This window comes from Berghia stephanieae, chromosome 2 (assembly GCF_034508935.2).
Source record: "Berghia stephanieae isolate SIO BIC M18660-M18661 chromosome 2, UCSD_Bste_1.3, whole genome shotgun sequence".
NCBI classification, from domain to species: domain Eukaryota; kingdom Metazoa; phylum Mollusca; class Gastropoda; order Nudibranchia; family Aeolidiidae; genus Berghia; species Berghia stephanieae.
The window spans coordinates 32735626-32748947 of record NC_088361.1 but is presented as its reverse complement, the minus strand read 5'-3'; the positions used below and the strand labels follow the sequence as shown (position 1 = coordinate 32748947).

The window sequence follows — 13322 nt, the reverse complement described above, 5'->3', positions numbered from 1 at the left end:
TCGAATGGTGCCAGGCACCGCACCAATCTTTTAAAAAATCATTAACAGCATAATTTAATTAAAAATAAAACAGAGATTTTAACTCCACTGTCTTTCACCAACTCGCCAACAACATACTGCCTTTTTAGTCTCCACTCTATTCAAGATTCCGAGTCACGCACTGCGCCGACTCGTGTGTTGGTGACATCACTCCGCGAAGTACTGACTAAATCAAACACCGTGGTGCAAAGCAATCCGAGCTCCATTAGATCGCAACAGCTGATTGAGCGAGAAACTAGGTCGAATTATACTCTCTTCAAATAGCGGAAAACCCCTCGACTTGTGCCAGGATCTGAGAGCTCCACCGTTGGACTGGGGGGATGCGCCAAATTAGGTTCAAAGATCAAAAACGTTCATTTTAGGCAATTGCCAATGTAGGGTAACTTCGGCCATCCAAAATATTACATTAACTGTCAAAAACCTGATCATTGTCAAGTTTATTTGTAAGCAGCAAAGAAAAACATCATAAAACTTTAAAATATGACATATCAAACCCCCCACCTCTTTTTCACGATTATTGAATAAAGTAATTCTTTGCAACGAAGCATTGTGGACGAATTTACCAACATTTTTCTTGCTTGTAGTGCCGAGTTGATGGTTACGTGTGTATGAGTGTTTATTTGTGTGTGTGTGTGTGTGTGTGTGTGTGTGTGTTTGTGCGTGTGTATTTGTGTCAGTCAGAGAATGAAAGCAAAAACTGTCAACAGTTATACTTTTGGTGTGTTTTTATATTTTTAAGTACTTAAGTGGAGTGATTTTTTCGTTGTGATGCTTTAAGATCTGAATCTACCTTTTATTTGTGCAATCATTAATCGTATTCCACTGATTTCCATTATTTGAGATATACTTTGAAGTTTTGTTTTGTTAAACGATGAATTGCAATGAATCAAGTTGACTCTTTACTTCACCGACCGTTTGGGAGATTGACACTAGATGACAAATTAGAAATAAAAAGACTAGTTCCTCACCAACCAACTGATTTTGAATTAACACAGGTGTGGAAATCTCGAAAACGCTCTTTTTCAGTGACATGGTATGACAGGCATGAATGGCTCACAGTTAGTTTAGTCTTTTGTTTTTATTGTCTACTTTTTACAGATACAACAAACACTGACAAATCATGGGCATCTATAGGCTATAGTGACCTTAACCACTTCCATCGTATTTCTTAACCTCCTGAACGTTGTTTTAGCACCCTTAAAAGAGTGAATTTTTTTTGTTGCGAAATTCAATGAAACAGGAGCGGTTAAATTCATTAATGATTCTGTCAATTCACAAAGCTGAAATAGATGCCATTCCAGATTTCAATAAACACATTATAAAAAGATTTGCAGAGATGAAACATCGCAGTGCAGATTTTTTTACAAGTACTAAAAGTAAGTAATTTCTGTCATAGGCTTTTTTTCTCTTTTGATTTACATTTATAACATATTGATTGCATAATCAACCAAATCCAATCCTTTAAATGGTGGACAAAGAATAATTACAAAGACCTTTTCATACGGGACTTGTATCTCAGTGTTGTGGCTTGTTGTTTTCATGAATTATTTGTTTTTGTAAGTTTTGTCCACTCGTAGAAACCATCGACCCTCCCCCACCCTTCCATAACAGAGAGTTTTTAATATGTCGTGCTCTCTCTTCTTAACCGTGTTCACTGTATTAGAATTTTTTTTCTAATCATGGCACCACCATATGCTGTCAATACGCCACGCCGCTGGATATAATGGTGATCAGTTTCTCTCCCGCCGTCTTAACTTTCGCCAGATCTACAGAATTCCATCTACCAATATTGGTGATGAGCAGGTTGACCATCAAAATCAAACTTCACTCACATGGGATCGAACTAATTGTGTTCGCGTTTAAAGCGAGTGAGGAGAAAACTGTTTGTTGTATTCATACTGAGGAATGACAAATATTAGATGAATAGAATAGAATATGAACATTCATATAACGCGTTTCCATGGATTGTCCATGCTCAGTGCGCTTTATATTGTTTCAGTTATTCCTCCAACAGGCCATATGGAAACATATTTCCATTATATATGGTATATGTCGCCTGTTAGTCGTTCTTTTTGCACTAACATTCTTACAATATCCGTCACAGCCGGCAAGCAGGAATTTACTCACGTATGGGTGGAGTAGGGCAATGTGTGTAAAGTACCGTATCAAAGGACACAACATCGGGACCAGAATTTTCCGAGATCACTGTCATCCTTCCAACCACTGACACGCTTAATATTGCTTGACTTTTGTGACAAGATACGCCATCGAGACACATTGTCTTGACATATACTTCTACAAGACATACCTTTTCATTTCTTCATACTCGGTGCTTTTTTCGAGAATAGTACTCCGAATTTCCTCTAACAGTTGCATTGTTTTTTCTTTGTCTGCCAGGAACAGAAAATAAAGGAGAACTAGATTATGTATAGTTACCCACCGCTTCAAACTGGTAACATTATCCCACATTATCCCCAAATACTAAAAGCCGAATCTATGGCCAGTAATTTGAAACTTGTTTGTTTGTTTGTTTGTTGCTTTAGGTCTCTTCCAACACAATTGAGGTTATATGAGAGACCGCTGAAACAAAAAAACAAGCAATCTAACAAAAAAAAGTACAAATGTAAATCAAATTTGAAACTTGGATTAAATCTGCATGCATTATAAACAAGAATCAATATAAAGTATTTAATTGAAACAATAACAAAGCAATAAACGTGGATAGATTAAACCAACCATGCGCTGGTTAAGTTATGAAATATAATGTTAAATCACAAATCTGTAATATTTCTTCAGCCATTATTTTGTCCACTGAATTTACTACCCACAATCATTTAATTTAAATACTATTTATAAAAGTCAACTGGTTGTAACCGACCTGCATATATTTGCAGGTCTGGTAACCGAACGCAATTATGGGCTTGTTTTAACATTGTTGCAATGGACAATAACTTGCGTTGGTTTTAGAGTATTTTCCTTGCAACAATGAGCTCATAGCAATTTGGGTAATCAGATCTGTTACTAAGTATACGTTGGTTGTAACCCTTTCTGACCTATAGAATTTTGTTCATCTTTGTTACACTGCTCAATGCCCTTAACATATAGGGTCATATAGGACAAAACTTCAATCCCGTTCTGTACACGAGGACAATATAATATCCGTTTCAGCGTACCATTGTCACGTTCTCAAATGATTGGCGTTGTATACAAATCGCCTCACCAAAATCCGCTCTCGCTGTCATCGATGACCACGCTCAATATCGCTTGAACTTGTTACGAGACATACGTCGTACCGTTTGACCATCCACTCCAAACGTAGTTCAATCATTTTACTTTAGATAGTGTCGAAAAGGTTCACAAAATGTGCTGCATTCTTACCAGTAGACTATTCTTACCTACCCCTCTCTAGATCGCCGATGTTCCTCTGTCGTCTGCCCTTCTCCTCCTCCAGGACACACAGCTGGGCCACTAGACTGTTGCCTTGAAGAACCACATCATCAAACTTGCTTTTCTCTTGGAATTAGAAATATGTAAATTATTGTCTTCTGTTTTAGATATTTAAACGGCCCGTCACCACTATATTTGTTACCCACTCCCTCAAAACGCTATTAGGTCGGGATGAGCCAAACATATGAAACTTGGGTTATACATAATATTGTCACTTAACTATTTTTTTTACCAAAGACAGAAAAACGGCCACATTTGTAACGATTCAAAGAACAATGTTCTTCTTTTGATTTGTTCTGTACATCATAAAATTTGAAGAGAAATATTTGCTATAGCCGTTAGAACTTAATGCTGTTATGTAAACTTGAGCTTGAGCTTGTATATAGCGCGATATCCACTAAACGTACTCAAAGCGCTTTACAAAGGGTCCCTGACCAACATCAACACGTAACATTTAGAACGAGACATGACGTCTGTTGGGTGATATTTTAATTTTTATTTCCGACACAGACAACGCTGTTAACGTCCATGTACGATTTGAATACGGTGAGAAAATGTGAGTAAAGAGTCTTTTCCAAAGACTCAACTATGCGCCGAGCGAGGCTCGAATCCAAGACCTTCCGATCCGAAAGCGAGTGTCATACCACATAGCACATAGCCGTAAAGCTTGTTTTGCTGCACAAAACTTTGTATAGTGTAGAAGTCATTTTGTTTGTTTGTTTGTTTGTTTGTTTGTTTGTTTGTCTGTTTGTTTTTGGTAGATATAATATTTCGGGGAAAATCCTGAAAATACTCGGTAAGGTGAGAGTTAAGATATAAAAGACTAAACATTCTCATTTCTGGTCATTTTTACTTAAAATTTAAATATGGCAACAAGTTCATACCGACAAAACGACATTTTGAGAAGATGGGTCACATCTACAAGAAATATTTCAAAATCATCATCCTACTCGTAATTTAAATTCGTCCGCAGACCAACTCTTTGGACTTAAAGTTGAGAGGCATAAATTTAGCAGTCTTCCACTGTACTGCTCGGCCCTTGTAGGATGCCCTCGATCGTCCGACAGAGTCCTGTTAACTATGTCATCATTCAGGAATTGTCTGAAAACCCAGTTGATCCATAGACTTATTAAATGTGTAATTATTGATGTTTTTATTCCTGTCACAAAATTGTACTCAGTCTGTTTATGATGGGAGTCCGTTATTTTCACACCATATTCGATCGATTAAGATTACAGAAAAGGAGGAAGATGAAAGAAAGAAAGAAAATAGAAAGAATAGAGGGGTAAAGGGAAGAAGAAGAAGAAAAAACAGAAGAAGACGAAGAAGAAGAAGAAAAAGAAGAAGAAGAAGAAGAAGAAGAAGAAGAAGAAGAAGAAGAAGAAGAAGAAGAAGAAGAAGAAGAAGAAGAAGAAGAAGAAGAAGAAGAAGAAGAAGAAGAAGAAGAAACTACTACTACTAATATTGCTATTACTAGTTGTAGCAGTTAGTAGTAGTTAGTAGTAGTAGTAGTAGTAGTAGAAGTAGTAGTAGTAGTAGTAGTAGTAGTAGTAGTAGTAGTAGTAGTAGTAGTAGTAGTAGTAGTAGTAGTAGTAGTAGTAGTAGTGGTAGAAGTAGTAGTAGTAGTGATGATGATGATTGTGACGAAGAGGTAGTGACTGTGTCCTTTGATGTAAAAAAATAAAAATAATAAAGCATAACACCACAAAAAAATTACAAAGTTCAAATCAGTTTTACTCACCGTTTAACCATTTGAGCTGTGGATGTGATATAGTTATTTTTAATTGAATAGTTAATCTGAGCTCCCCTCTTTTGTTAGTAAATCTCATTGTTATATATATATATATATATATATATATATATATATATATATATATATATATATATATATATACTATATATATATATGTATATATATATATATATATATATATATATATATATATATATATATATATATATATATATATATATATATATATATACTAAGGATTACGCCGACTGAAGACGTGTAAGACACAGAAACGAATCGTCTCGGCCACAAAAAATGTGAGTGACAATTTGCATTCTATATATATATATATATATATATATATATATATATATATATATATATATATATATATATATATATATATAATAAATATATATATTATATATATATATATATATATATATATATATATATATATATATATATATATATATATATATATATATTCATAGTTAATTTAATCATGAAATAACTCCTACCTCAATATGTTTTCTTTTTCATTTCATCAATCATTCATCAAATTTATAATCTTTTCTGTCGTTTAATTCATTTGATAGCTCATTCTATCGCTCCTATAACTCATTATTTTTCATCTGGTTTCTTCCAACACAATACCAGATTGGTGCGATGGGTCACAATTGGTGCATAAGTGATAGAGAGCTGAGCCGGTGTTACCAATACTTAGCTTCTATAACCAGGACAAATCATTCGTTTGGACAGAAAAATAAATAAAAACTTACCGCTTACCGTCAAAAGCAGTTTAGATTTGAAGATGCATTTGTTTTCTATCAAAAAACATTCGGTAATGGACAATCCTTGATGAATTTCAAAAGTTGTGTTGAAATTATATCCTAATTGTTTTCATGATTAATTCCTCGCGAAATCGTGTGGGTCCAGGGTTGCCAGATTATTTTTCAACAAAATGCCAGGGGAAGACTCAAAAAATGCCAAAACACTCAAAAAAATGCCAAAGTCTGTTGACTCCCACCCCCACTAAGAAAACTACTCACTTTTGATAGACAATTTACTATCATATCCTGGTGGCTTGCATGTTTTCTTTTCTTTTTTTGTTGTTTTTTTTTTTTTTTGTTTTTTTTTTTAATTATACTAAATTTCCTGTTGGGGTAATTTTTTACCTACTGACTACTAAGTGGAGTGCTAAACCACTACACCACGGTTGAGAAAAGGTGTCATTTGAAGTATAATATACAAGAAAAGAAAATGCCAAATGAAAATGCCAAATGCCAAATGATTTTTCTAATGCCAAACGGTTTTCAAAAATGCCAGATTTTTGGAATCTGGCATTTAAAATGCCAAACTGGCAACCCTGTGTGGGTCCCGTTTCTGTTATCAAGGTTCCGCCTAGCCAGGCAGGGTTGCCAGATCATTTTTGAGTAAGAGACCAAACTAGCTATAGCAAGAGGCCAGATTCCTCGGCAGGAGCCCAAATACCACCAAACCCACCTTAGCCTCGCGAAAACTCTTTAGATTTGTTAAACAATTTAGATAGGATAAGGAAAATTTGTATATATAGAAGCATTAGCAAATGCAATCTGTGGCGTTAGCACGTGTTGCATTTAGATATTTAGATTGCCAAATAAAATAAGTTTTACCGGTACCAGAGTAAAACGATATAACGGGGAAAGTCAGAGGAAGCCAAAAAGTTGGTTACAGGAGGCCAAGTGGCCAAACCAAATGCAATTTGGTGCATTAGTGCAGTAAAAATTGGTGCGCAAAATTAGTTCGTAGCGGATGCGAGACTGCGTGCGTGTGTGTGTGTGTGTGTGTGTGTGTGTGTGTGTGTGTGTATGTGCGTGTGTGTGTGTGTATGTGTGCGTGTCTCTTTCTTTTCTTTTTTTTTTTTTTTTTTTTTTTTTTTGGGGGGGGGGGGGGGGGGGGGGGGGGGGGGGTGCGTACACGGTAACGGGGCATCTCGCCTCAGGATCTACGTACACGTAAACTGATTTACCGTTGCAACACATGCAATGGACGGTCCTCGCTGTCGTGACCGCGCGCGCTTGTGTGTGTGTGTGTGTGTGTGTGTGTGTGTTATATTTTTAAAAATCAAAACAATTTTAACCATTATTGGCGAGATTCCATCTTACACTCCCCAAACTCCAGATCTTAGTCTTAATGTTATCATTAAAAGACAAGCTTTGCGATTTATAGTTTAATTGAAGCCCGAGTCGAAATATACTCTTACTACTGCTCTCTTGGTGGAAACGATTTATTCTGCATAAGCAATCTGCAGAAAAAAAACTGTCACTGTAAAAGGTTAAAGTTTCACGAAGTACGCTCCGTGAACACCGCTGTAACATTCCTTTGATCTACATCATCAGGCAACCCATTGTTTCTTTCATCTTTTCCCATTCCCCCTTACTATTCCCCCCCCCCCCCCCCCCCCCCCCCCCCCATTCCCCCGCCCATCTCTCTCTCTCTCTCTCTCTCTCTCTCTCTCTCTCTCTCTCTCTCTCTCTCTCTCTCTCTCTCTCTCTCTCTTTTGTCATAATGTTATCCCTTCCCCTTCCCATCTCATTGTAAAATGAAAACGTTCTGCTGTTTGCAGATACATGTATGATTGTTTTGTTTTTTCTCTCTCACTAGGCATTTGAAAAAAAAAACAAAAACCTGAAAAAAAAAACTTAACCTTTTAAAGGCGAATATCAATCTTACTTGGACCAAAAATAAAATCTTACCGTTTTCATCAAAAGACAAAAAACAAAATACAATTTAAAAACATGAGCTTTTATATAGGGCAATATCCACCCAACGTGCTCAAAGCGCTTTTTATCAATATTCTTACTGCTCTTATGGTGGAAACGTTTTTGTTTTTCTGCGTTAAAAAATAATATAAATGAAGACTTATTTGAAAACAAAAAAAATCAGTGTCACTGGCAAAGGGTTAATTGCAGTACTCCTGCATCCTGTGAGACTCCTACGGCACTTGCTAATCATAAAAAAGGAAATAGCAATCAACAATACTAAGGTGAAAAAAAAAGAAGAAAAAAAAAGGTGGGGGGGGGGGGAGCAAATCCAGTAGCAATGCAACCTTTTAGCGGCGAAATTCGATCTTTGACCTAACACCAAATCTTCTATCATCAAAAGACAAGTAACGGCAAAACGATTATAGACAATTGAAGTCCGAGTTGCGATAGTCTGACTGCTCTCTTGGTGGAAACGCTGTATTCCCCGTTAACAATAATAAAGATAAAAGCAAACTATTATCTAAAAGCAAAAAATTAGCTTCGCCGTTAAGGGGTTAAGAACACATGCAACTGCTGCCAGCATCCTTGAGATGCTCTACGTCACCCAAGGTCACCACGTCTCCCTTTCGTCTTCATGCAACACCCCCCCCCCCCCCCCTCACCCTCCACTCTCATGGTGGTGGTGGCGGCGGATAAAAAAGGCCTTTTTTTCTTTTATTCAATCAACTTGACTGCTGGTGGACCCTAGGCCTCTCTACAAGTCCAAGAAATAATACTCACTTTTTCTCTGCTCCAACGAAAATATCTACCCCCTACCGGTCTAATTATTTGTAGCAGACGTCAAATTTCTCAAAACGGTCACGTGACACTGTAAAAACAACACAGGAAGTCCATGAAAGCTTATTTACGGCATTTCCTTTGAACCGTGTAAACAACAAAATTTCGTTTTCATTCGACTCAACGGGTCAGATTGGCCGGTATTTTTTAACGAACTAAAGTTCTGAAAAATCAAAATGTTTCTTAGAAAGGTGAAAGATGCTAGTTTTTGAAACAGAGGTAGGTTTTTTTTTTAAAATCTTTATATTTTACGTGAATGCATGCTCAAGGCGAGTTGGACGTGCAGCGGAGGTTGGTAGGCCAAAGGCGAGGCTCTCTAGATCTATGATTTGAGGCCGCTGCTCAGTTTGTTAAATGTAACCTTTGCCACAGACCATTTCCACAATCAATAGTTCTGAATAAAAACATACATCAAAATAAGGAAAGTTATTTGTTAAATTCTTAATAATAAAGATCTTGCTTATTAAAATTATTTCTGATTCGATCCACTTAGACTTAGAGTTCTAGTCTACAGGATTTTTTTTCTTATTTTATTTATTCATCCACTAATCGTTTTTTCACCATTCAAAATTTTTCATTTTCGTTACTCACAATTTAAGATGTTAATATAAAAATGAACAACAGAAGAATGGGCGTTTTTCTACCTCATAAAACAAACTTGCCTCAAGATCTTTGTGTATGGTTTGGAGCCTGTGAATTTCCGATTGATTTTCTTTGAAAGCCTGGCCGAGAGCGTCAGCTTGACGCGATACGTCATCCAAAAGTTCTGTCATATTGAGCCAGTATCGGCGACAATACAGACTCTAAGAAAATTATAATATAATAAATTCTATATTGCGTATAGCCTGGTATATAGACAGCTCGTGGATAAAAATCGGTGAATATCATAATTTTGCGTTTCCTGAAGTAATCAGGAAAAATTTGTCGTCTGCTAGGATCGAAACCGGAGATTGACTCGTATAATTATCGTTTCGTCGTCTTCGTTTTGTTGGTAATTTGTATATCAATTTATATCCTAATTATTTTTTTATTTTTATTTTTTAATCGTTCATTTGTTTATATTTATTTGAAGCTATCTATAATGTTATTCAACCATTTATCTTCTTATAAGATCTATTATCAGCCATTCGTCTCTTTATCTATTTATACAATGAGTTTATTAGATAATTTATCTACTTCAATAATTTAACGCATTTTGTTTTGATTTTCTAAGGTATGAATGTTCGTGTATGGTTATTCTACTTACAGTTACAACGATGTAACACATCTCTTTCATTCTGGTCAGACAAGCCGGGCGCTATCTTTATCAATGGAGTTTGTTTTTGCTTTTTTCTTCTTGTTTTTTTTTTGTTTTTTGTTGTTTTTTGTTGTTTTTTTTTTTTTTTTGTTTTTTTTTTTTTTTGGTTTTTTTGTTGTTGTTTTTTTTTTTTTTTTTGTTTTTTTGTTTGAGTTTGTTTTTACTTCTGATTTTTTTTTTTCTTTATTGTTTTTTGCTTTGTTTTTGTTTTGTCTTTGTTTTTGTTTTTTGTGTTTATTAAATGACTTGTTTGTATTTGTTTTTCTGTTTCCTTTTTCTCGGTTTTTGTTCTCTCTCTCTCTCTCTCTCTCTCTCTCTCTCTCTCTCTCTCTCTCTCTCTCTCTCTCTCTCTCTCTCTCTCTCTCTCTCTCTCTCTCTCTCTCTCCTAATTCTTCTTCTTCTTCTTCTTCTTCTTCTTCTTCTTCTTCTTCTTCTTCTTCTTCTTCTTCTTCTTCTTCTTCTTCTTCTCCTATCAAATTTATCTGTGGATTAAAACAAACCCTGGTTTATCCAAAAGTCTCAATCCTGGGACTTCAAAGAAATGTAAAGTTTAAGGCTTTTTTGATAAGTCGAGGGTTATCTTAATTTGTGACCAATCAACTCAAAACGGTATTAAGCATGGATTTACCATATGTCAGTCAAAAAGTGATGTTAAATTAAAAATGAACCGAAATTTGAGATTTTGATTTGATCACTTTAAGAATCAATTTCCATTTTCCTTAATAAACGATAAAATTACCCAAGTTTCATGTTTGCCTATAAATTCAACCTATAGCATCTAAACAACCTGACATAAAACCGTTTTGCGGGGATAGGCCACAATTATCAATGTGAGGTTAACGTGTATTGGTAAAGTTGTTTTAAAAAAGACGTTTTATCAGAAAATATTATTACTGACTTGCGTCTTAAACAATTGGTAAATGAAACCAAAAAATATATATAATGATACCATTAATGATCACAAAATATACAACAATGGTAATAGCACCAAAACTTACAATGATAATATTAGTAATAATAATAATAATACTAGTACTACTACTACTACTACTACTACTACTACTACTACTACTACTACTACTACTACTACTACTACTACTACTACTACTACTACTACTACTAATAATAATAATAATAATAATAATAATAATAATAATAATAATAATAGTAATAATAATAATGATAATGATAATAATAATAATAATAATAATAATAATAATAATAATAATAATAATAATGATAATGATGATGATGATGATGATGATGATGATGATGATGATGATGATGATGATGATGATGATGATGATGATAATAATAATAATAATAATAATGATGATGATGATGATGATAACAATATCACAACAGGAATAATAATTTTTTTTTGTTAATGAGGACCACGCTAATATAACGAAAATGGGAATTTTATAAAATATTATATTATAAAACGAACTATAGATCAGAAGGCTAATAAAGTTGGAGCGCCATCTCACATGTAACAGCTGACGTAGTTGAGGAATTAGTAGCGTGTGTGAGTATGTGTGTGTGTGTGTGTGTGTGTGTGTGTGTGTGTGTGTGTGTGATCTAAAATTCGGCAAGACGCAAATCTGAATGTGTTGAATTCAATAATAGTATTCTAAAATTATTGTGACTTGGCAATCGGACGCGTGGACTTGTTATTGATCTTGACTTTAAAATTAATCCTTTTCAATCTGAGTTCGATTCTATTCTAATTTGGCAACCTTTCTTTTCATTTTAAACCATATAGTAATCGACGACGGGTCGTATCATTGTTACTTTTCTCTTGATGACAACGAATAGGTCTGTTACTATTAACAGACAAATAATGAGTAGAAATATCAATTGAGTAAAAAGTCGGCCTCGTCGTTAAAGGGTTAAAGATTCAGACCGTTAAAGAAAGCAGTGGTGTGTCGTTAGTCCAGAAGTTGCAGATACACATTACAAAAAGATTCAATTTTTTGGAATTATGTGTTCGAATATATGAGAGATTTGTTCGCGTTTTTATGTTACCAAACTCGTTTTACGAGTAACAACTACAACTAGACTAGGTCTATAATTAAAGTATTTGTATAAGTGTAATATTTACAACAGCTCTCATTCCTTCATTTAAAAAAAGAACAACAACAATTAAACCATGGTTTTGTGGCAGTTTGCTTCATATGTGATTTTATCATTGCTTTTAAACCACGCGACAGTGTCAATATCCCATAAAAATGTGCCAAGGTTCAACGTTGCTAGACCCGGCATGGTGCCAGCGAAACAGTTAAAAAAGCCCATAGAATTAGGGCATTTCCAAGTGACCAAATTGAGCCATGACGACCACCTCAATAGGTTCGGCGGGCAAAAATTGCAACCTACCCCGACCAAGTAAGTTATTACATAAAATACCTTCAGTGCCATTTTGTTTATTGTTATTGTTGGGGTTTTTTTTCTGTTGCCAGCCAGATAGGTGATATCATGGTATTTATTTAACAATTTGTAATCACTGCCTGCCAGAACTAAAAAGCGGCTGACAGAACTGCATTTCATCTTTCATAAGATTACGCCACGCTTATGGTTTTTAGTTGATTACAACCGACGTGAACTGAGTACACACAGATTACAACTGTTGCATATATATTACATTGTTTATTTTTTTGGGAGGGGGAGTTGTTTGTTTGAAGGACGAATTTATTTTCAGCCAGAATTTTAAAATGTGGTGTTGTTATTATAATATATTTTTGGGGGTTTTTGTTTTTGTTTTTGTTTTTTTTTTTTTTGTTGGGTTTTTTGCTTCTTTTTTTTCTTGGGAAGGGGGGGGGGGGGGATTCTGTTTTGTTTTGTTTTTAATTTTCCTGAGAGTACGCGGTATCCTTTCAGATGCTGCTTCGTGGTGTTGTGGCATGACACTCGGCTTCTGGCCTGCAAATTAATTAGTCCTTGATCAGGTGCTTTACTCACATTCTTTCACGATTCTATGGTGTAAAATGAATGACTAGTTGACTAGTTGGCAGGGAGGTAGGAGCGTCCGCTGTCTCTGTCTAAAAAAAATTGTAATACATACACGCGTCATGTCTCGCACTACAATGATCGGTGTTGCTGTTGGTTCTGAACCCCTTGTAATGCGCTGTTGGCACATTAAGTGAATATTGTGCTAAATAAAATTCATATTGTATATATAGATAGTATGCAGATGACGTCACTCAGGCCTTTGTTATTGTTTTTG

General features: G+C 35.1%; 2 protein-coding genes across 4 annotated transcripts in view; one reads left to right on the top strand and one right to left on the bottom strand.

Annotated features, from left to right (window-relative positions):
* Positions 1-10642, bottom strand: part of LOC144964738 (uncharacterized) — an 18219-nt gene extending 7577 nt beyond the window's left edge. The window contains exons 1-4 of one of the 3 annotated variants that reach the window (XM_078899301.1): positions 9447-10642; positions 5228-5243; positions 3439-3552; positions 2348-2429 (exon numbers count right to left, since the gene is read on the bottom strand). In XM_078899301.1, the coding sequence (XP_078755427.1) occupies positions 2348-2429; positions 3439-3552; positions 5228-5243; positions 9447-9575 (341 nt within the window). In that variant the 5' untranslated portion in view covers positions 9576-10642. The remainder of the gene's footprint in view (positions 1-2347; positions 2430-3438; positions 3553-5227; positions 5244-9446) is intronic. The other 2 variants (XM_078899298.1, XM_078899300.1) reach the window with 2 other exon arrangements.
* LOC144964737 (peptidyl-prolyl cis-trans isomerase B-like) overlaps positions 8609-13322 on the top strand; it is a 10812-nt gene continuing 6098 nt past the window's right edge. Inside the window, exons 1-2 of the mRNA XM_078899297.1 lie at positions 8609-9021; positions 12234-12484. Coding sequence (XP_078755423.1) covers positions 12252-12484 — 233 coding nt within the window. The 5' untranslated portion in view covers positions 8609-9021; positions 12234-12251. The remainder of the gene's footprint in view (positions 9022-12233; positions 12485-13322) is intronic.